Source organism: Patiria miniata, unplaced genomic scaffold, assembly GCF_015706575.1.
Source record: "Patiria miniata isolate m_02_andy unplaced genomic scaffold, ASM1570657v1 HiC_scaffold_9, whole genome shotgun sequence".
NCBI classification, from domain to species: Eukaryota; Metazoa; Echinodermata; class Asteroidea; order Valvatida; family Asterinidae; genus Patiria; species Patiria miniata.
Genome location: NW_024037076.1, coordinates 10016582 through 10041074, shown reverse-complemented (window position 1 = coordinate 10041074; position 24493 = coordinate 10016582). Strand labels below are relative to the sequence as shown.

At 40.8% G+C, this 24493-nt stretch overlaps 2 protein-coding genes across 2 annotated transcripts in view; both read right to left on the bottom strand.

Moving 5' to 3' along the window:
• The window catches only part of LOC119720457 (fibrillin-1-like), a 41562-nt gene extending 23942 nt beyond the window's left edge, over positions 1-17620 (bottom strand). Inside the window, exons 1-20 of the mRNA XM_038190128.1 lie at positions 17552-17620; positions 16271-16402; positions 15077-15527; positions 14465-14644; positions 13353-13463; positions 12702-12922; positions 12033-12117; positions 11163-11327; positions 10030-10146; positions 9334-9591; positions 8603-8755; positions 7475-7656; positions 6383-6563; positions 5153-5299; positions 4503-4634; positions 3302-3427; positions 2772-3020; positions 2453-2581; positions 936-1055; positions 246-362 (exon numbers count right to left, since the gene is read on the bottom strand). Coding sequence (XP_038046056.1) covers positions 246-362; positions 936-1055; positions 2453-2581; positions 2772-3020; positions 3302-3427; positions 4503-4634; positions 5153-5299; positions 6383-6563; positions 7475-7656; positions 8603-8755; positions 9334-9591; positions 10030-10146; positions 11163-11327; positions 12033-12117; positions 12702-12922; positions 13353-13463; positions 14465-14644; positions 15077-15527; positions 16271-16402; positions 17552-17620 — 3325 coding nt within the window. The remainder of the gene's footprint in view (positions 1-245; positions 363-935; positions 1056-2452; positions 2582-2771; positions 3021-3301; positions 3428-4502; positions 4635-5152; positions 5300-6382; positions 6564-7474; positions 7657-8602; positions 8756-9333; positions 9592-10029; positions 10147-11162; positions 11328-12032; positions 12118-12701; positions 12923-13352; positions 13464-14464; positions 14645-15076; positions 15528-16270; positions 16403-17551) is intronic.
• Positions 17621-18698: 1078 nt separating this feature from the next.
• Positions 18699-24493, bottom strand: part of LOC119720455 (mucin-5AC-like) — a 47134-nt gene continuing 41339 nt past the window's right edge. Inside the window, exons 21-26 of the mRNA XM_038190127.1 lie at positions 23774-24028; positions 23153-23401; positions 21907-22155; positions 21175-21429; positions 20165-20416; positions 18699-18715 (exon numbers count right to left, since the gene is read on the bottom strand). Of these exons, the coding sequence (XP_038046055.1) occupies positions 18699-18715; positions 20165-20416; positions 21175-21429; positions 21907-22155; positions 23153-23401; positions 23774-24028 (1277 nt within the window). The remainder of the gene's footprint in view (positions 18716-20164; positions 20417-21174; positions 21430-21906; positions 22156-23152; positions 23402-23773; positions 24029-24493) is intronic.

Here is a 24493-nt window from a genome sequence, read left to right as displayed (position 1 = left end):
AGACAATAACAAGAAAAAATTATGAGGCTTTTTTTTTTAAACACTATGATGGAGATCTGCTAACTACTACAAAATGATATGTTCATAGACGTTGAAGAAAGAGAACAATTTGCCTGCTGGAAGTACTTGTCATTTTCCAATTCCTCATTTTCTCTTTCTCGATGAATTTCTCAGCTTGATGCACCCATGCACAAGTGGGATGCCAAACCGGTGTATCAATGAAAACAGGTAAACAAATGTTTTACTTTGACAAACTCCATCTTGAAGGGTGAAACCTGCACTGCAATTGCAAGCAAATGATCCCTCGGTGTTGGAGCACTCTTGCTGGCAATCGTCGAGTCCAAGAGCGCATTCATCAATGTCTGAAAAAAAGTGCAAAACTGCATCACAGCAAATGAATCAACTCAATAATTGGAGTAACATGCTTATGGGGAAGGGAGGTTGAGGGGTGGGATTGGGAGACTGGGTAGAAATAGTGGACATCTTTCTTGTCAAGTCTATCACAAGTTCACAAAAGCTCATCACACGCCATCCAATGCCAAGTCAAGCTACAAGTTGTAAGTTTAAAAAGAAGTATGGAAAAGGCAATTCATCTTTTATTGCAAATCCCCTGTTAGTGGGCCTGTGAATGGATTTATGATTTACTTGAAGAGATGTGTGATAATCACATAATGGACTTCAGAACACTGGATGGGTAGGGTTACAACTTGGGTTGCAATGGCAACGAAGGCTATTTACAGTATGACCAATACCGATGTGTTACTTATCACTGCAACAGCTAGTCGGTAGTCTTAATACAGCTGAGACAATTAACCGAAATGCTCATTCTATACCGTTGGTTCACAAAAAGCATTGTTTGTGGTTGTTTTACCTTTGACAAAGATTTGATTACAATGTCAGGGTGCTAAATTCTGGATATTGTTCGACATTCTCACCTGTGCATGTCTGTCCGTCCCCTGTGTATCCAGTCACACAGTCACACTGATAGCTGCCCACCGTGTTGGTGCAATTAGCGTTCGCAGAGCAATCATTGCTCTCCTGACACTCATCAAAATCTACAATAATCAAAGTTCGTTACAAAAAAGAATCGGTTTGTATTGCAATTAACAATGATGTCGTTTAAATTGGTGTCACTTTTCAGGTTCGTTGTTCAACGGTTTGCAGAGCAAAGGTAAATTTGGCGGCACGTCCAAGAGCATAACAAATGGGGTGTCACTCTCACCAGCCTTTCACATAATTATTCAGATCTTTTCAAAACTGCCTCAAGCTTAAAGCCTTCCCTTTCTTTTAGACTGAAAGTGCCTGCAAAACCTGGAATGTAAACCTCCCGATCCAAAGCTTAGGGTGTTAGGGATCTACGGATCCTAAAACAGTCAATGGATATGACCACAAGCTTTAATGTTGGACATCATCAAATGCTCTCCGTACGGCAATACTTTACACATTGGGGTGGACTGTTACATGTAACTTTGGAACCGGGCTAGTAACAGCCTGCTGCTGTAATGGTCAGTTAGCTGATCTGTGTTTAATATTTAAACATATAACAAAGCTGGAAGTAAGGATAGATCTAGTCCGAAAATTTGGGACTCTAAATACTATGTATGAGAGTCCCAAAACTTAAGGTATTGAAAACATGCAATACAAAAAAAAATTGACTGACATCTGAAGCAACCAGTCCAACATTTGTTTCAGTACTTCATCTGACTGTCAGCTGACTGTGCCAAAAGAAATATCTCTGATGCCGGGTAATAGGTCACTATTTCTATGAATTTGTATATAGTTAGGCACCTGACTTATAAAAATAAATGAAGAAGTCAGACTTGTCAAACAGTTGGACCATGGATGGACATGTAGAAGTCTAGTCTTTAGCCTCATTTTGAAATCACTTGACTTCCCGCTCATCATGTGCAATAAAATGTAAAAAATTCTACTTTAAAAATTGAACTGAACCTTCAAACTTAGTTGGTGAAATACTGAGGAACTTTTCTTTGCCACAATGACAGTTTTGGAGAAATTTGCTGGCTAAAGAGTGAGTAACGTTGGCCAGATCTTCTTTTGCATCGTTTTGAGCACTTAATGTCCCAGTCTGGGTTAGATCAATACAGTCATTGTACGAGTGTCTTGCAAAGTTGCAAGCATTACCCCTGAATGATAGCTAAACAAAAACAACAAACTGCAGTCACTCAACACATAATGGCAACTGAAGTCATAACAAATTTAAGAAGTATACTAACGAAGCACTGCTATTTACTGACCAAGGTAAATTTGCGTTTTCAATTTAGAAAAAAAATGTATCTGCGAAAAAGGGTTTGTTAAAGATGGACCTGCTTTTTTCGGTCCCGCAACTGGTACCATGTTATCTGTCCAAGCCCCAGTAAGTAGTAATATTCTGGACCTACAAGATACAATAAGAAATGCACACAACACACTACACTGATTATGTTTGATTTACCTGTACAGTTTGTCCGACCGTCTCCGGTATATCCATCCTTACAGCTGCAGTCAAAGCTACCCACTGTGTTGCTGCACTCACCAGTAACGGCCAAACAATCGTCCTGACCCGTGGTACACTCATTCAAATCTGCGAATCAACGGTAATAGCAAAAAGAATAAGGCTTTGCTGAAATTGTAGGTAATATTGAGTATATATTCATAGCAACAGTGTCTGTGTATAGATATGGCTTAACACTCCAACGATTGTCCTGGCTGACTAGTTACACCAAGCAAACGAAAATTATGTTTACATTACAGATTGCAAGAACATTACATACCCACACACATCATTCCGTTGCCAACATAACCAGTGTTGCACTGGCACGTAAAGCTGCCTTGAGTGTCCGTACATTCAGCGTTCTCATTACAGACTGGTAACGATGCGGCACATTCGTCTATGTTGGTGCAGTTGGTGCCATCGCCAGTCCAGCCATCCCCACACGCACACGTGTATGACCCCACGGTGTTTGTGCAATCAGCTTCAGCATGACAGTTATCATCCATGTCCCTTGTGCATTCATCCACATCTAGTGACATACATAAAACAAGTTGTGTATTGGACACCACCTTCAGCGGAATGTGACTTGGTGACGTAACAGGAACTTCACACGCTGCCAATCTAATGTGAATACATTTTAACACCAACAGATTTCGAAACAAAAAGTTTGTTACAAAAAAAGCACACTTAACATTTGCATTGGCAATTAAATGGGGATAACCATCTGATGTATTCGCTTGGTAAAATCCTCATTCCCTGCGTCTAAGTAAGGCAATTAATTCCAAATTTCAGTATTATATACGGTCTTACCTTGACATGTCTTGCCATCACCTTCATATCCTGCAATGCACACACACAGGTACGAGCCGATGGTGTTTTCACATTTAGCTTTCTCGTCGCAGGTATAGCTACTGTTGTCCATGCATTCCATGAGGTCTGAGAGATTAATGAAAGAAACAAATGAAAGAAAATACTTTGATTATTTCGGAGGCCTTCATAAGTGACTGCAAAATTAGATAATTTAATTAATACTGGGTTCACAATAAGATGAGAAGAAAACTGATAACAGCAGAATGTTGGCGCATAGTATTTTGTTCATTATTTCACTGCTTGTTTTGTAAACTAAAGTCCGCAGAAGACTTTGTCAAGCCTTGGCTGACTTATACTTTAACATTAACATGAGTTTGTTCCGCATTATGATTACTGTGTGTTACAATTCTATGTTAACTCCTATTCCTCGGTTAATTATTCACCTCTCTAGGTTTAATTGTGTGTATACATCTCGAAAAACCTGCAGGTAATACACAAGCTCTCACTAGTTGTCACAAATCAGGCGTAAGTCAATTTGGTCAGGTGACAAGCTGCTAAAATCAACCGTAAGACACTTCCTCTTCCATTGTCGTCCCCTCTCCCCATTGATTTCAGGCTCCTTTATGAGTTGACCACGTTGTACATTAACTTGCAAATGACATTTTGATATATTCAACATCATCATTTGTATAGTTTGAAGGAACAATTACAAACACCAATTGGCGATGAATAACATCCCTTTTGGCTCCCAAGTGCTTTTGTAGAATAATACCAAGCACTGACATCTGGAAAATTACTACAGGCCCTACCGATCATTTTTGGAGGACCCTACTTGTTGTTATCATTACAGACTCCTTGAATGAACAGTAAGTGGCTCTTTTTACCATTATATACATAGAGCTCATTGAGAGGGACACACTTAGTGCGGGCACACAAGACCATTGGTTTGTGCCCATAGGGTAGAGGCACGTACGAATAATGACTTGGTTAAATGCACACAAACTTGTAGGTCTTCACTCAAGCAGTAGACACACAGTGCCATTGCCTATGATTGTTTTGTTGTGACGTACATCAGCGGTCCAACTCTCTCTATGTAACTGACTACGGGATACTTGTGCATGGAGTCCATAGTAAAGATCTTCAGTTCAACAATTGTTGACACCTAGCGCTTCTACTGTTTGTTTTTACCCAACACACATACCTGTACACGACGTTCCATCCATAAAGTCGTCCCGGAAGCCTGGCTTACATTTGCACTCAAAGCTGCCCTGGGTGTTGTTGCACACTGCGTTGACGTTACAATTGTGCAGGTCCATTTCACATTCGTCGATATCTACATCATCCAAATCAAATGCAAGCATTATAAACCACTGGTTACACAGAATGCCGGTCTGACACGCACACAAACTAGGCTTGCCCCAAATCCTCAGATACCACATAATTGAAATCAGATTTTAATGAAAAAAGGCTGAACATTTCAACAAATATTAGTGAAGCAAATACGAACTTTTTGGGGCGGAGGTTGGAAGAAATTGAGGAGTTCATTGGAATTGACCCTTAATATCAGTGTCCGAGTCGCACAATGTAAATAATAACTTCATCACAAGCAGGTTCAGGACAAGTTACAACTAATGCTAATGGGCCTACTGCGATAACTTTTCCTGCACCTTATCAGGATATTAAATGAGTCATATCCGGATATTAAATGCGGCCCTTACTTTCACAACATTGTAACAAATTGTATTCCTGCAGGTTTTGCATCTAGTTACTCTCACACCACTAGTAGGGTAACACATTTGTATTTCTGCATGTTAAGCTTTATATTTGTGCGTGCAAAGCAGAAGTTCATACCAATGCATCGCCTGTTATCAATGTACAAGGAGTAGCCAGATTCACAGCTGCAGTTGTAGTCCATGAGGAGGTTGTCACAGATCTGATCGCAGCCACGTCCACCGCTGCTGGCTGGCTCGTCTTTGTATAGCTCACACTCGTCGATATCTGCAAGAAAATCACCGGCGATGTTTAAGGGCTACGCGGTACGTCATCCGTAATTAATGTGAGATCCATACAAGTCAACCGTGAATAATTACAATTTAATCTCAGGGGATTGTTGGGGTGGGAGTTGAGGTGGCTATCCACCCTTTCATGTTAATTCCAAGGTTATTAGTCTCAATTATGTTTTGACGATGTTAACACCTCATTCAGCCCAATCTGGAAAACAATCCTGATTCAACAAGTGTATCAACCCTAGATTGATGGAAGATGCGCAATCATGATATGCTATCATTAGTCTAGCCTGTTAGAAAATAATAGGTAAAACATTTTTGGGCAATGACATTTTAGCCAAAATTCATTCAAAATTATCTCATTTGGGTAAAAAATTGCCCAACTATTGGGAAGAAAGACTTTAACCTGTTGATATGTTGACCAACATTGGTCCACATATCAACCTATTCTGCCCAACGTGTTACCAGTGTGTTAAACGCCTATACACTAGTTGTACTACACTGTCCCTATATATGCCATTTTTATCCATAAAACTACACAGTGATGAGGTGGCTGTTTGGCAGTACAGAAAACAATAGACTATGTAAAATGTGTTTACAAATAAGATATTGTGGTTATGTGATGCAATCTTTCATCAACTGTTCTCTACTGCATTGCAAGTATAGCTCTTGAAATTTGGATGTGGGGTGCTGTGGTCCAATGGTTTGTCCTTCGGATGCGTCGTAAAGCCGTAGCAGCTGTGTAATGCATGTTAATTAGAACACAGTAACACTTATTGCTAAGAGAAGGGGTTTGCCGCGGTGTTTTCGGCAATGGCTGCAATATGCGCTGCATTATTGTCTTTAATGATAGATATTATTTTCAGGGCCTTGAGAACCTAATTGTTGTTAGATAGGTGAGCTATGTAAGATTCCGGTATCATTAAATGTAACAGGTTTTAATATACGTATTGATGAATGCTTGTAAGAGTGGCGTCAGTGGTGTCGTAAATTGTCTACTGGCAAGATGATCTTGGCCAGTAAAGGGAAAACTGGGTTCAAAATGATTGCTGAAACAAAGAAAGTCTTGGCCTACCCTGACAGAACCTGCCGTCACCCTCAAGTCCTTGAGGGCAAGGTCCACAGGTGCTGTTCAACGACGGTGGCGCTTCATCAAAACAAGCCACGCCCATAAAACAGGGGCCGTCCTCACAGGCGTCGTAATCCACTTCACAGAACTCACCACTCCAGCCAGGATCACACTCGCAAAGCACCACCTAGATATGAAATGTTTGTCCAAAACAATACTTAAATAGGCAGAAAACCGGCTCATATGAATCTTTTAAATTCTATAGCATGCAGCAGACATCCACAAAGAATAATTTCAGGTAGTGTTTATCAAATTGGGATTGATATATAAAGCCTTTCCTTAGGCAGGACAATTTTTCTGCAAACAACTGTACACTTTTCATAATCTCTTTCAATTTAGCAAGCATCAAACACGGTGTGTACACAGATCCGCTATGTACATACAAATACAATCCTGGTTAGGACCAGTGTTGAGGGGCTCTAGCCACCTGGAATATTTAACCTGCGTACGAACTGGTGTAAGTGTAAACAGTAGTAGCTAGTCTAATACTGTGTTTGACCGCACCAAATTTCACTCATTATTGACTAATGCTGATTTCAACATGGATAGCCAAATAATAGCGCGGAAAGGCTCGCCAGGTTGCGCTGGGCCTCGGTCAGTCAGTCAGTCAGTAAGTCAAGTCAGGTCAGTCAGTCAGTAAGGGTAGTCAGGTCAATCAGGTCAATCGGGCAGGCAGTCAGTCGGTTAGTCCAGCAAGGTAAGTCAGTAAGGTTAGTAAGGTCAGTCAGGTCAGTCGGGGAGGCAGTCAGTCAGTCAGTCAGGTCAAGTGAGTCACTAAGGTTAGTCAGGTCAGTCAGGTCAGTCGGGGAGGCGGGCAGTCAGTCAGTCAGTCAGTCAGGTAAGTCAGTCAGTTAAGTCAGTTTGTCAGTTTGTCAGTCAGTCAGGGGGGAGTCGGCCAGTCAGTCAGGGAGGGGGGAGTCAGGCAGTCAGTCGGGGTGTCAGTCAGTCAGGGGAGTCAGTTAAATTTACCACTGACTTTTGGTAGGTCAGATGACAAAGCCCTTGGGTCTGAAGAAAAGAAACGATAAGAACACTCACCCCGAAACGGTCTTCAACAATATCCGTGCCCATCACAAATTCATCCCACAGGCAGGTGCCACCGTTCATGCAGTCACAAAGCTGCACCACTGGTTCGTGTGTGGCATTAGCTTGGCCATCTGTTGCCAGTAGTCCGACCATGACCTTGGACTTTTCCATCGGTGTCCATTTAAAGAGACCACCTGTAATGGAAGTTGGTGTACTGCTATAATTATGCTATTTTTGAACTGAATAATCTTTTTTTTTTTGTACTCACACTATAAGATGAGTTGTCAGAAATACTGAGTGGTTTCTGCTGACCCTTATCCGAATGGGTGTATGTAGGGACAGAGGACGATATAGGCTGGCTACACGCCGTGGCCACATTAATAATGAAAAGTAGTTTTCAAAGTGTAGCGGGCACCCAACATAGAACAGAAGGTGATAGGGAAAGTAAATAGAGCATACAATTGACAATGTGTACAGAGAAAGAATGTTGAAAAGGATGAATAGAACATCTTATTAAGTCATATGATAATTGACACAGCCACTAAAGTGCGATAGGAGTGGCATATGTAAAATTGCTTTGGATGATATTAGGGTGCTCAAAACCAACATTATTTCAAAAGTGGATTAACGGATAAGGTATTGCAAAATCTGCAGTCAAAGCAAAAAAACTACCATAATGATTGGTGACATTATTCAAAGAACCTCACGACATTTGGGATCGCTTTTATTATATGGAAACCAATTACATTAGTAAGTGTGGGAGGGTGTCAGATACCTGCAGCATCCCTCCTTGGATCTTGCATTGGCAAAAGCAACGGGTCGAGAGTTCAATTGAGCTGATAACGTTTTTCGACTATTTTCAAGGGTTTTTGCTCCGAAATATACATGCAATGCGCAGTACAATTTTGCATTTGAATCTCTTCTTTTATTTTTCCATTCATTTGCATCTTATTTTTCCCCATTTATTTTCATGGGGGAGAGGGAAATGGGGGGCGGGGAGCTATAATGGGGGGGGGGGGGTAAAAGCCGCCTTTGGGGGAGTCCCAGCAACCCCTACCCCATTACGCCGCCAATGGCTCTTTTTCATATAATATTGTTTGGAGGCAAAACATAAACAAGTTCGTAAAGGTTTTTTTTCACCATCTTCGGTGATGGATGCATTTTCGATTGGCTCAACCAATGAAAATACAACATCGTCTCCATCAGGATCCACGGCTTCCAGTTGCTCTTCGAATTCCACTCCCACCATCACTCTGAAGGTATCCGAAGCGGTTATGTTTGGTGGGAAATTCTCTGCAAATTGTGCAAAAGAGGTATATTTTATTGAATTACAGTAGCATGCCTTTTAAATCAACATTTAAACCGATCATTAATGTCTCAACTAACATCGCGAAATGTGGCTCGCTATTTTTGGGTACAATTGTACAAGTCATAGTGGCCAACAATTGGTTTCGCAAACGACCACTTTACAAAAGTTAAGAATATTTTGCGGACCATACTATGTTCATTGTAGTGGAATTCTACTGCAATAGAAAGATTATTTGCATTCAAATTGATGCTGATCACCGAGCACAAGCTGTTAAAGATCTCTGTGCGAAGGATGGAAACTACATGTTATTTGAGATATAATGTACTATGAGGTATGGATCAATACAAAGACTATATCCAAATCATACACCGCCCTCCTCAGTATGGTGTTCGCCCTAGGCTAATGCTGGTTTACGCATACATCAACTTGTTTTTCTGAACATGCAATAACCCGTTGTGCTTTGGCATGAGAACCATGAGCGAATGGTGGCAATGTCATGTCAGATTCAGCCTAACTCTCTCTTTGTCACCAATGAAGGATTAATATGAACCTCATTACTTACTTGCTGCACTTTCGCTTGCAGAGTTCATTTCATTCAGCATCACTGTAGACTGTCCGATGCTTTCATCGTCCGTCGCCAGTGTGTCAAACAAACACATCTTGTTGTCTCCGCACAGCTCTTGAGCTTTTGTAAGTTTTTCCGGAGTGGCAGCCGCGACAAGGTCTTCATAGAAGCTTGGCTGGAAGGAGTGGTTGTTGGATAATGCCCAAGTCTCGTCACCCACATAGTAGAAGAGAGAATTCTCTTCAGTGATACGCCCTGCATGCAGCCAAAGTTGAAATATTTGGGTGTTTTTTTAACTGAGGCTGGAAATCTAACTAGAAAATTATTCTGGTAAAGGTATATCTGCCGTGTCCTGCAGTTGTTGTTTTCAGCAGCTACATAAGGAGTCTTGGGCTCTGTATATGTCAGTGATCAGGTTAAAGTACAGACACTTTCTTACACTGAACCACTGTTACTGGATTTCAATCATGTGGACTGTATTTTCGACCCCTACCTGATTGTGTGCATATTCCTCGGAATATATTTGCGAAATTGTTTTCTCAAACCTTTTCCGGATCTACGTAACGACTCTGCTTAGGAAAACGTCTAAAAGCTTCCAAGAGGTACCGAGGCCGACTGCTTTAGAAACCAGAAGTATACATACTATGCGAAATGGTTTCATAACAGTCAACAACAGTTGATTGATTGACTTACAGGTTTCAGCAAAATTATAGAAGTCTCTTTCAATCATCTCTCCGCCGTCACCGGTGGCTGGCTGTATAGTACCATCACGTCTGGTTGCATCATTGCTTTGGTCGTCATCCCAAACACCTGTACAGTGGACATTTAATCAATCATACATGCTACACCGACTGAGAACATGACATCTAGTAACACAAGTACTTGAGAATGGCAACCACTTTGTTTTTGAAATATAATGTTGCTGATTGGTTGTTTTGTGCCATGACGATGTTGGCTTCTCTGTAACCTGAACGTACAAATCAAAAAGCCCCTTTTTTATGTAATATAGAACGCAAAGCTCCATGTGTATACATTTGGAGATCTTTGCACGAGATGAAGTTTTCTAAAGAACGCATTTTGTGCAAATTTTTACTCCTCCTAAAATGTATAAACATTTCTTGAAAAGTGTACATTTGTATAGAAATTTCAAATTTCTCATACTTTTCTAGAGACTGGAGAGTGCTGTTGCTGAGAGTCATTCCCGGAAGACAGTGTTCACAGGGGTTTCTGTTCAAATTGTGAACCCAACTAGCTCGCCCTTCTCAAAATTTGTATTTGAAAGGGTTGTTCATTGACCTACTGCCTTACTCACACAACAACAAAACACCAAAGAAACGAATATGAACAAGAACAAAACATCCACTCTTAATCGTTTGTGTTGAAATAGCTGTAACATTCAGGTTTCTGCACAGAAAAATCACAGGTTTGCTTAAGAATATGGAAATTCGCTTTGGCATGAAACCAATAAAGGCACCAAAATGCACTTTCAAATGGCTTTTAAACAATCAATGAAAATAAGCTCAAGAGGGTTATACATGTGCATTGTCAAGGATTGCATAGAAAAGAAAATACATCTCATGGGCCCGGGTAGACCCCTAATGTAATGTCACTGTAGCTGAACGTCACACCCCTTAGTCTCATACAATAAATCATAGCATTGTTTTCTTAAGTTTATCCCCATAACGTACATGAACAATAAAAAATAATCACAGCTTATTTGAATACTTGATTTGGGACTGGACGCCTTTCGATTGAATTGTATCGAAACGTGTGTATTATAAGATTGAAGAAATAATGCATTGTTGAAATTTTGTCTAGCAACTCACCAAGTAATCCTTTGGTCTTTCCACGATACGTTTGCCCAAACTGGACAGTAATGTCTCCAATGCTGTTGTTTACTCCTACTGTAAACTGAATGTCGCCAGGGAACATGGTGACCACTTTGTTGGTTGATGCATCCCTTTTGACGGTGATATTTCCAATGAGCAATCCTAAAACAATGAGTGATAGTACAACTCACCACTAATGATAAGAAAAGCCTTTGTTTTAACTTTTGTTTTTCAATTACTAGGAAAAACACCACGGAAATGTTAAGGCTTCTAAAAAAAAAAGCATGAATAAGGCCAAAAAAAAAGTCTCCGGTTTCTGGTATGCGCGCGCGTCGCCGTAGCCATGCGCGTCGGCAAAATGAAAAAGTTTTTTTTTCAATGAAAGATGATGTCTCAAAACCGCCAAACTCACTGGTTTGACTGGAATTCTGCTGCTGCGCAATTTCAACGTGTTTTTAGATGGGGTTATGATCGAGAATAAGCTTTATGTGGCCTCTCTGGACTCCCATATATTTGCACTAAGTTTAGTCGGGCACCATTTGCAGTCATCAGCCGACATTTGAAGCAAATTTGAAGCAAAAAAAGTCGTGTAAAAAAAAAAAAGCCGCGTCGCCGCACCACTTTTTGGACAAGATCCATACCAGAAACCGGAGACTTTTTGGGGGCCTAAGGGTTGCTTGTTGTATTCTAAACAAAAACACTGAGGTATTTTGTAATCTGAAAACGTCAACGAGCGACACATAACAGGTTGCATATAGTGAAAAATCACTTGGATAAGAATGGATTGATCAGCACAGATGGTAGACCTCGACTGCTTATGGGGTGGCTACCAGACACAAATTTGAACTTCATCAACTGCACATGTACCTGCTGTTGTAGGCGTGACAACATCTCCATTGACAGTAGTTATCAGGTCATCGGCTTTCTGTCTTTTGTTTAATTTCACCTCAACCTGGAGGAAGAACCCGGTTCGTATAAAATATGACAGAGGCGGATAAATATGTACATCTTCAGCAAGTAAACTTCACATTATTTCCTTCCAACTAAAAATGTTTTGAAAATGCTTGATCGCGTGAAAGTTGCGTACACAAAATGTGAGCTTGCCAAATACGTCTTGGGACTGAGGGCGGGTCCTTAAGTTGAATTACACGCAACGATGCCAGAGGACACTTTGGCGAAAGTCGGGTTAAAAGATCACGTTGTTAATTGAGCTTGAATCGTTTAAGAATGTAAGGGAAGATCACATTTTTAAAAAAGAAAGATATTAAACCCTTGGCTTCAAATGAATCCTTTTCAAGTATATAGACAAAGATATCAACAGAATTGTTGACTTGAAAATATTGAGCTTGTTGCGTGTTTATTCATTGCCAAGCAATAGCAACGTGCAAAAAAATAATCACACATATTGCCATGAAAGCCAAAGGAAAGAATGTCCAGTGCAGCCTGAATTCTGTGAAACCTGAAATGCAATGTTTCAATTTTTAAAAGAACCTAATTAATACTACAGATTTTTGATAACAAGTACAGTGTACTAACCCTTCCTTCTCCAGGATACTCTGCAGCAAACCCAGAATAGAATGTTGCATCCGTGAGTTCCCCGGTTTCTGCATTGGTAGCTCGCTGCGTCCGGCCTTGTAGTTCAAAGATTTGTGCTCCGTTGTCGTTTTCAATGAGCGCTACCGTGTATTCACCAAGGCCATTAAAGGTGTACTCAACTTCGTCGAGGGATTTGATGTGTGGATCTCCCCAGAACCAGACTTTGGAAATAAAAAAAAATAAAATAAAAAAAAATTGTCAACGTGATCCGTGCCTGCATTTCCATTAGTTTTTTAATACAACTGATCAGTTGCCGTCAAAGGTTTCAGTAAAGATCTGCCAGACTCTCTCATTGACCTCATGAGCTCGACACCAAGTTTGGCAAAACTTGTCACAACATTGTAAAAACAAATATCTGCAGTCTTTTTTCATTTACACAAAAAAGCTCATTCGGAGACAAAAAACCCTTTATTTTAATGAGACCCCTTTGTGTCAAATTTGCACACGACGACGTTGTGAACATCTGTAATTGGACAGCCCAGAACTTAACTGAAAGGGGCAGAATCCCCCCCCCCCCCGCCAATCTCGTCCATGACACAGTCAAAATGAAAAATGGCTCGATTTAGAGTAAACCAAATAATACAAACCTACACCAAAATGGTGGTCGGTATCTCCAGCAACCCATGGCCGGTCTGTAGTCATCGTAGAGGTGGCAGAGTGTAGAAGCTGAACAGCAGTAATACCGAGGCAGTACTTCCTGATCTGTGGACAAAAACGAAGGTTGCTAAGCGGTTCAATCAAAATGGCGGTTATTGCACGTGCCCAACCCGTTTGGTTCTTGTTTTAATTCACACACTAGGTCAAGAAACTGCCACAAAACTAGGGCCCAATTTCACGGAGTTCCTATTAACAGAAAACACCGATCACCAGACTGACATGCCAGGGCGGGTCAAGAAATGTTTGTATGAGGATGGTTGCGGTTTTGTAACCGGATCAATGCTGAAATGTAGACTTTTTTTCTCGGGACACTTGGCCTACGTAAAATTTATGGGGGAGGGCTTACCATACTATTCAATGAGTGCCGCTGTTCAAATCCGCAAAAAGTATGCATTGCATGAACATTTGCCTCAAAATCTGTATTTCCCTATGAAATAGTTTCCAGTTTCTGTACGATAAAGCACCTAATTTGTTTCAATGGGAGATACAAGGTGGGTCTTGACCCTACCAAGCTGCCATCGTGAATGTCGAGCAAAACCAGATGTGATTATATCTGAGGTCTTTTGGCCTGAGGTCCAAATGAAATGATGCATAGCTGCTGGGGACTTTCAATCGTATGTTTTGGGTTTTTTTTTCGAAATACCCAAAAGGCAACTGGGGCATATATTCAATTCTGTATCTCAGAATAGCTGATTAATTACTCCAAACTGAAAAAAAATGATGTTCAAATAAGGATCTTTAGCTAAAACCTTACCAGTAGTCAAAGCACTTTACCTGGGGGTCCTTAAGTGGGCCCCCAACCCCTAGCCGTTAAGGATTCGCACTCGAATTAGTTTTCATCTTGATGCATATGTTTGTACTACCCCAACCCATTATACTCTTAAAAAGCGATCTACGTCCTTGGTGCCAACAGGCTTTTAGAGCTAGGACCTATACCAGTTTGGACGGGCATTATTTGTACAGAATTAGGTGCCGGTGGATAAGGCGGAGTAGGACTATAACTCTGGTGGCTAGAATCTACGAAACACTTAATCGGGCCTGCTTACCGTACCGCTGGTTGTAAAAACTTTCTGTGGAAAACAAGGGACTGACTGGATAATGCTCAAAGACAGAAGCAACTACAGCACTCCTGACGCCCCGGAGAAGACTCCAAGTCGATGTACTGTAGCAGCATAGCAGGCCCGCGTTATTAGGAAACTGAAACCTCCGGGCATAGCAAACAGCAGCTGCGTGAAAATAGCATTATTGTTTATTATTAAGGATGTTATAGGTAATTAATAGAGGGTCAAATATAGGTTTTCATTAAAAATGAAAGCATAAGACTTCAATGTTGATTTTCAAAATGTCGACTTTCCCAAATTAAACAGCAACATATGTTTACAGATGTATGGCATCAATTTCGAGAATCCTAATATCGTGTTCAGAGGTACAGTACGAAAAAAAGTGATTAGGCTTTACCTGTTTAAACATTGCAATTTAACTTTATAACTTTATAATGTTTTATCTTTATAATTGTGAGAGTGTTGTTAAATGGTATTTGCCTAAAACGGCCGGCAAATTCAAAATTCAAGATTGTATAAAAAGTCGCGTCTACCATTGTCCATGAGTGCACTCAAACACGCACTCAGTTGAGGGGGGACAGTGGATAGGCTACTCACCGACTGATGAGCTGCTTCCTGAATTTGGGAGGAAATAATTGAAACCAATGTGTGTCCACCTTGGGTCCAAAAATGCATTCATCCAACTGCATGGACACGTGTGAGCAGTCTGAAACCACCAGAAAAGGGTAGACATTGTTACAAATTGCCTGCTGTACCAGTTCCGACAGTACAAGCGGGGATTAACAAAATTGTCTGGTAGGTTGTCGAGTTGCTGGACCCAGCGCCCGTACATCCCGGTATTTCCAACCATATTTCCCGGGCGGAAACGCAAGTCGCTCGGTATGTCCAGGTAGAATTTGTTGCCAGATTGTCCGCAGGTGAAGCCTTGGATGACGTTGTCGTTTGGCAGGAGGTTTTCGTTCCAGTTCATGCCGCAGCGCTCGTAGTTGAAGATAACATAGCCATGAGTGTGATCTGTCACAAGCACAGCTTGGAAAGAGTTGGTATTCTGAACAGCAAAACAAAACCACAGCAAAAAGAACATACCTTGTGAATCCCGAATGAATAATATATCAGCTCAGTACGATTTATATTCACTTACCCCAGAAACACGCGTTCTAACTATTATCAAAACATGGATTTTAAAACATTGTACACGCAGTCAAGTTAGGAACTAATACAAGTTAATCATGCTTTAGTTTATCATGCTCATCTTGTTCGTTTATGAATAATATGTTTGCCTCATTTTATACATGCTACTAACTTCATGAATTAGTGTATGATTTGTCACGCAAGTTCTGCGCTGTTTGCGCAAGATATGCAATTAAACGTTGTACATGAAGTGTTAGTTGTCGCTGGCTGAAGCTTTTCGTTGCATTAATGTAAACATGCATACACTTTCAACGCTCTCATAAACTGTCATTTTTACGTAAAAATTATGCATTTCCATAAGCTTTCTTATTACACAGAGCAAATAAATCGACACACTTTTGAAGCCATATAAGCCGATTATTAAGGTTGATAACAGAATGCGTTTTGGAAAAGGGGCGAATTCATGTGCTCTGTCGTAAACGGCCAGTTCTAGACAGAGCTTAAAAATGGACTGCTTGAAAGTGCCGATGTATATCACCTGTTGTAAGCAAGTTTTGACATCAACCGGTTTTTTTTTTTCGAGCAGAAGAATATTATACATGGATTTTGTGAGCAGAATCCTTGTCTAATTTGACAGAAAAAAAATGAACAAAAACTTACTTTATTGGGTGAAATGGCTTCCACAAAGCGCCATGTAATGACAAGGGCCCAGGCTGCAGTGAAGCTGCCATACCGGGCAGACACGATGCTACTCAAAGTAGATAACATTGTTGAACCACTGCTATCATATACCTGGAAAAAAAACCAATGGACCAACGTTTTTCTAGTTGATTAGGTTCTCCCTGCACAATCATCACCTTCTAACGCAATTACAATGAGAGAGCCAGCAGACTGATTAACATGGTGCATCAAAGAAAGTAATTCAAAAACAATGGGTTGCTTTGTAAAAGTAATAAACTTGAACAATGTCAAAGCGGCTCCATCTTAAAGGGTAGTTCATTAGCTCATCGTTGATATCTTATTTACATCTCTTCAGTCACGATGCGCCATCCAGGGTCATTTTAATGTCCCCAAAGGGACAGATCGAGGACTCTTTTTTTTCAGGGGGCGTCAGGCCCGTCAGGTTATGCGTATGTTCGATTGTTGCGGACAGTAATGCAGCACATTGTTACTAAGGCACTATTTGTTTTAATTTGCTTACGTGTCGGAGTAGGGAGGGGGTGGTGACCCCCAATCCCCTTCTGGATCCGCGCCTTCCCCAGTTGAAAAGGTCCACAATCATCAAGCATCCTTTTAACTTTGCTAACCTATTACTTTCACAACTTTGCCCGGCCTCCTCTAATTTTGTTAGGAATGTTAACTACAATTGGTCAACATACAATAGCTCAAACATAGTAAACGTCCCGTTGTTTGAGTAAATTCGACAGTATGTACTGCAGGGGTACCCAATGTACTCGTCCATGTATGCAAATTCATATTTCAACAGTGCCCCCTAGGGTCAGATGAGTTTTAATACCAGCTAACCCCAACCCCAGCCCCCCCCCCCCCAACTTGAAATCCTGTGCATGGTTCTGGTTTTGTGTTAAAGTTCATAAGGTGACTCTTAAAGTTTTTAACCTAGCATGTAGTTTAAAGCGGAAAGGAATGTGCATGTGTTTGTATTGGATGGGGTCATAGCGTAATAAAGTGGTAATTAAGTTTTTTGTTAGGACAATAGGAAATCCTCGATTAAAATGTATATACATTCAAAGAGTGGTCCTTGAATAATAGAGGACAATAGAGTTGATGATTTGGCGAATGTCCACTTATGAGGTGTGCGTACAAAATATATGCTAGGTCGTCATAAATGTTTTAGTAAAAACAGAGAGGGCCAATGTCGCGGTCCACGATTGAAGGTGTTTACAAAGATGACCCGACTGCACAAACCCGCAAGTAACTCACCTGAAAGAAGACGTTCTTAACTCCAGTAAACCTGTTGCCATTGACGTCAGCCCAAAAGGGAGCTACCATTTTCGTTGGGCCACTGAAGAAACTATTTGTGGTCCCGGGGTAACTTCGTTTGTCCAGACTTTGCGCATTGGAGAATATAATAACACCGTTATCTGTAAACTGATAAAACAGGCAGCCAAATATGTATCAGGGCAGTAGAATAATTCAATTGTTGGCTTTCGACGTTGGTTCAATTTTATGACACTGCTATGCAAACTTTTGTTTTATTTATAAGTTAAGCCCTTGTCCATTTCACAGAGACCACAGCGCAGCAAAGCGTAAGCTACTGCCGCTCCACGGAGAAAAATCTGTTTAAATAAGTGAACTATCCATGTGCACACAACCGTTAGCATACATCCGCTGTGAAGTGTTTTTGAATTTGCTGACTCGTCTTGCTATACTGAGCACAATGATTGTGCTTACTGTTCAGCAGCACTTTACAAATTCCCCATGGAGAGTGGAAAAAAATGATGTGACCTTTATCGTTCCACACAAGTCCAAAATGACCACCTTTAAAAAAAATGATGAATATTATACATGTAGTTTCTGTTATAAACCATCGATTTATATTAAACCAACTTGGTTAAACCAACTTGGTTTGTTCCAAAGATTGTCAAGAATATTGTGTCCAAAACGCATCGAGACTAGGTTTTGTCTTGTCACTTAAAAAAAACACAGACGCTACTTATACCATAAATAAAAATTTACAGAATCGTTCATGCAAAGGGTACCTTTTAATATTTACAATACAGCACAGGAAATGGTGTTCCCTTAATCCTGTCCACCAAGTGCTTCATTGTCAAAGCAAGTTCAACTTACAATATGCTCAGTATAATTGTACATACATTAAATGTGTGTTATAGCCAAATTATTTTGAGGGACACGTATTGCGGTTTTTGTTTAATATTATAGTGCAGCAGTAGGGCATGTGACAACAGGGGACACATATGCCGATACCTTCAACGTGAGAGCAGGTAATCCGTTCCATACATATTCTTCATGTTTATTATCTGTCATACTTACATAGATTTTCTCATGCAGCTCACTGCAGTAAGGAAAGAAATTTGGTGGGCTGATGGTTCGTGAGATCAAATCTTTGCTAGACGACTGTGTTGGCTGTTTAGACAAAAGGGGTTGAATATGTTGAGGTCAGGGGGCGATCGATATGATTAAATTAATCAGTAACTTTACATACAAAATAGTACAAAGACAAATTTTTCTCTACGTTTTCCTTGCGTCTAAAAAGTCTCTAGAATTCTAGTAGTATGACGTTAGGGCTCTGTATGTCCCAGTACCATAACTTATTGCATGTTCTCTATACCGAAACAGGTTGTCTGAAATTTCACACAGACATTCAAAAATTACGTAATGATTTCCATAAAAACATGAAACTTCATACTCTCTCCTTTTTCATTTGGGTGCAGAAACTAAGCTGATTAATGTATAAATACTTATAATACATTGTATTTACTCCCAGGTAAACTCATGAACACAAAGAGTGCTGGGGTAGTTTGGGGTGGTACGGGGTGTAACAGGTAAATGTAGGGGACTGGGCGGTGCAGTGACGATTGGGTAATTACTTCCATATTAACAAGTGTTTTGATAAGAATGCGGTTTAAATACATGTATCCAGAAACCGCGTTAAATTATTTGATGTATTATACTTACTGGTTGTGCTTCTTGTGAAAGACGCATATCTCCAGCTGCGACTCCAAAAGGAACAAAATTGCCCTCTGTTTTGAAAAAGTGCAAGATCATTTAAAAATGTGCATCCCTGCATTCGAATCCTACACAAAACTATAATGACCAGTGTCAACATTTCTATGAATGTAACACATCTGGGTGTTCGTGACAAGAGTCGTTTGTGTATGGAGAGAAATATGAATAATCTGAAATTTGAAGAGCTTGTGCAGCTTGTTATGCTCTAATCATATCACTGAGTATATTGTGGAACACAACACGCTAGAAACACGTGGGGTTCGAGCGTCCAAGTAATGGTAAACAAAATTATCTCAGAAATTGTCAACTTCAATATGTCTATATGCTAATCTCAATAGATTATGCTAAAACAAGCACAATCTTTCTGATGAGTGCTAGGCATCACCGTGACATTAGTAAACTAGGGAAAAAAATCACAAACCTCCTCGAAAAATGTGCTTTTAAACATAAACGGGTATTCTCAACAACAGAATGTCATTCAAAATGGGGTGATATACAAGTGGGCAATTTCAAAGAGCTGGTAAACAGAATTTATGACCAAGCAAATTGTTCGTGGAAAAAATGCAGTTGAACACTAATCCCAGACATGGATGTTATACGGCATTTGCATGGCATTTTGTCTTTTACCTGGTTTTACCAACGCAAACATTTTCTTTCGTTTAAAAACTATTGGATGTGAAAGTTCCATGAAAATGGTTCCCAATTGACCGAATTGCACATAATTGCTAAGTAGAAAATAATTTTGAAGAAAAGAAATCAACTTTGAATTCTGTAATATTGTTCTAATTTTGTTTTCAAAAAATCCCTATTTTAATAATGAGGTACTACTACTAATGTATTTCTTACCATAGACACTGAACGAGAAGCTCCCTGATGTGCTGCAGATTTCAACCGTAACACCGCAAGTCACTGTGTGATATCCAAGACCAAACGAGATGCCTCCGCTCAGAGGCACAGCATCTCCGTTCTGTTCGGTACAACTGATGGATTGGCCATCCAAGTATGTGCCTGTCACTGCGGGCCACGAAACTACGACACCATTCTGTCCAGGCAGGGTACACTTGTTAGTAACTGATGGCACAGTTATGCGGGGCTTTGCTGCAGATATCACAAAAGTATTGACTGCGTGTAAGGATTTTGAATGTTCCAAATGCTGCAATAAATCCGCAGGTGGAAAAAAAAAAGAAATTAAAAAAGGAGGGAGACTTAATTTAAACAAATTCAATATTTTGTTGTAGTAGCGCAAAGAATTTGACTGGAGCGTGCTTAGAACCTGTGACCGCATGATCACAGCCTTCAAAACATTCAAAAATGTACACTGCATGAAAACGCCAGGAGGGGCTTTCAAGTACATCGAACATGTCTGAGTCTTTTCATCGACGAGTGGATCATTGCTTTTATTCCAAACTTCCTACGAGTGAATCAATGCCAATGTTTGCAAATTGAGTCACTTGGTATATTTATTTGTCGACATCAATTGTTTTACCAGCATTACTCAGAAGCCTTCACTGTTAACTTATGCAAGCTGTGGGCATGAGTTATGAATCCAAAGGCTCACTCTCAGTGTACCTAGTACATATGCCCTCTGCAAAACCTAGTGTCAAAGCTTGAGTAATACATTCAAATTGAACGGTTATCTAATGTCAGAGAGTCATTTTACATATCAACTCTTTTTTCTCATACCAATGCATGAAACGGTGGCAAGTAATCAGAAGGCACAAGCCGTTATAATTTCACTAGTGCGAACTGCCGACTTCACAACACTGGTTTTAACAAAATAGGAAAAAAATATTGTTGTTATGTAGGCCCCATTTCCAGGCTTTGGCTGTGTCCTTAATCTTGGGACTAGTTCTTACCGAATACATGGAAATCAAAGGTTCCTTGTGCTGTGCATCCTGCATTATTGGCGACAAAGCAAGTGTGTGGGTGCGTGTAGTCCTGCAAGTACCACCAACCCCCTGTGAGAGGCATGGAGATTCCCCACGCTATGCAGACGATTTGGTTGTTGTCGCTGTGCATGGCGGTCACTTGGGGCCATGACACCTGGGCATACACCCACCACGAGATCGCACAACGATCGGCGACGGTTGGCAGGTTAAGAATCGGAGATTCTGAGTGGGTAGAAAAGTGAACAAACGTCCAGGATGACCGATTTTCATTTGATAAGGCACAAATCTGACTAGTCTTCCCACAGTATAGTGCTTGAATGAAAGTGTGGTACTCAAATGTTTTCATTGCCTCCTCTTTTACAGTTGAGGGGTGTACTATAGAGGTTTGGAAATATGTTGCATTGCTATCAGATGGTAATGTAACCCTCAAAGCAATATTCATGTGTATTTTTATAGCGCGCATCTGCACCAGCCTTGGTGCTCAAGGTGCTACATCATTACTATTATTACCCCTGCTCATAGGGCAAATAAACCATTCCACAAAACATCTTCGCTTTTTTTCGAGCAAAGCAGCTTAAATAAACCACAAGAACCATGGCTGCCTTCAATGTGGGTCAAGGCACTCCAAATACAATTTTAGTGTACTTTCTCACTTACGTCGGACAGTGAACGAGAATTTGTATGTGCTTTCTTACTTACGTTGGACAGTGAACGAGAAGCTTTCCGAAACTGCACAACCATTGTTGGAGACCTGACAGGTCACGGTGTGAGCGCCCACAGCAAAGGCGATACCGCCACTGAGAGGCACGGCAATTCCTCCTTCACTGCATGAGATGGCTTGTCCGCCCAGGTTGGTGCCAGAGACTGCAGGCCAGCTCACAGTGGCGGTAGCTACACCGAAATCAGTGCACTTGTCGCCCACATTGGGCACTGTTAGAAATGGAGATGCTGCGGACACAACAAATAATACAAATCAAAAGTACTCGCAATGCGGATCTGGATGAAGTTTAATCCTTTACATGTTTCCAGGCTCCATCCTCAACCGTCATGTCTGTTATTCCCTGCACTCCGCCACTGCTTGTTTTTATAGCCGGATCATCAGGGAATAAATACAATGTAATTACAATGTAGTACACGTGTTCATTGAACTGCACGTTCTGTGGCCAACTGTCAAAGCGAACTGATTCCCAGTGTTGTAGTACTCGTACTCGAGTACTTTTCTTTGGAGTACTCGTACTCGTAATCGTACTCAAATGTCAAGTACTCGTACTCGAAATGACGGTGCTCGTACTTGGGCAGCAAAGTTCTCGTACTCGAACAGCAGTACTCGTGGGAAATGGTATAGCCTGAATTTATACACCATGGCCTTATTTTATTGATACTTTCAGTTTGAAATGGTTGATTGGTTTGTGGAGAAATCGAAGTTTCCTGATTTTCCTCTGTACACGTCCAGACAAACACAACAGCTAGCCGTGATTGAGTCTGCATATCGGTCTGATTGGGTCTGGGCCAATTATTACGCACAATCAACCATTTGCCGTATGTCCGTATTCGGAATACAAGTGCTTGTACTCGTACTCGGAAGTAAAGTACTCGTACTCTACTCGTACTCGAAAGTATAAGTACTCGTACTCGGAGACCTGTTCTTGTACTCGGAGGTACAACTACTCGTACTCGTACTCGTACTCGGCTACCTAAGTACTCGGCAGTACTCGGTACTCGGAAAAAGTACTCGACTACAACACTGCTGATTCCACACAAATAGCATACTTAAGGGGGAGTACAACAGATCATAAGGCTTTCCTGGACTAGCTGGACCCAAAATGTGTAGTTGATGACATGTTGTTTTCTAATACAACGTAGATAAGCGGTTTTGCTGCCTTATTTAATTGTTTGGAGTACCCGTCTTCCTCACAGACTAAGATAACATAGGTGCAAGTCTCACCTACAACAACAACTGCGAAGCTTTTTGTTGCCGTGCAACCACCGTTATTGGTAACTGTGCAGGTTACGGTGTGACTTCCTACCGGGAAGTTACTTCCAACCAGAAGCACAGGCAATCCAGCTGATGCACACTGAATGGTTTGACCGTTGGTATTGGTGCCAGTAACTGAACCCCATGACACTGTAGTTGTCACCTGATTTGGAATGGTGCAATGAACAGGGACCACGGGCACTGAAATTGATGGTGAAGCTATTGGGAGAAAAGAACAACACAAAAAGAGTGCAATTTTAAATTCAAAAACACTTAGATGCGGGTGTTTTCTGTGTTTTACACATTTAGTTGAGGTTGTTTATCAGGTAAGATGGAAGCGTAAAGACAAGTAGTAAAATGGGCATGGATATTGTAGCACACAGTTTAATGTCATCACACCTGATGCAATAAATAATCCAAAATCAAACAGTCACCTCTTAACTGTTTTACTTATGATAGAAGGATGTCTTCATCCACTGTTTGAGGTTATATCCTGTGAGAAGCAAATTCTTTCATGAACTGTTAGAGATGTATTTTTTTTAGCCAACGACATAAAAAAATACACCAACTACAGAACATAATGTTTTATACCTGACACAAAGAATGTAAAGCTTCTTGAGCCTGAGCAGCCATTGGAATTGGTTACACTGCAGGTGATTATGTGTGATCCTACTCCAAAGGTTCCACTAGAGGTCGACACTCCAGTTCCATCTCCAGAATCAGAACAAGTGATGCTTGCACCCACAGTATCGGTGGCAGTCACAGTGGTCCATGCCACAGTTTTTGTAGTGGAGCCTTCATCGGTACACTGCTGACCCACCGTTGGCACGGTCACAGATGGAGAAGCTGTGTCAATCACAATGTGTTAAATGACAAATATGTATTATTTTCAAAATGTGATACACGAAAAGTTTGAAAGAAAAAACTATTGGAACTAGAACTGTGGTCTCTGGAATACTGCACAGGTGCTCTTTCAACTGGACTTTTGAGATCTCTCTTTACAGTCTTCTAATTTGTTGATGTCTTGACTTGGGTAAGGCGAACAGGGATCACTCATGAAGGATAATATTGGGGGTTTTTAACAGTAAAAGGGAACGCAAGAGGAGCCAATATAATAAGTATTAGGTTGTATGTATACGAATGGACTGGAGCGGAACTCAAACATCAATAAACCTTAACTGGTGCTTAGCCAGCTACTTAGCTATCAAACCCAATGGTGGCAGTATCCTAATGTCTTGGCTATGCTGGCAAAATTTTCAGACGACGACGGGATCTATTTTCACAGCACTTTGGCCAATTGACATGAATATA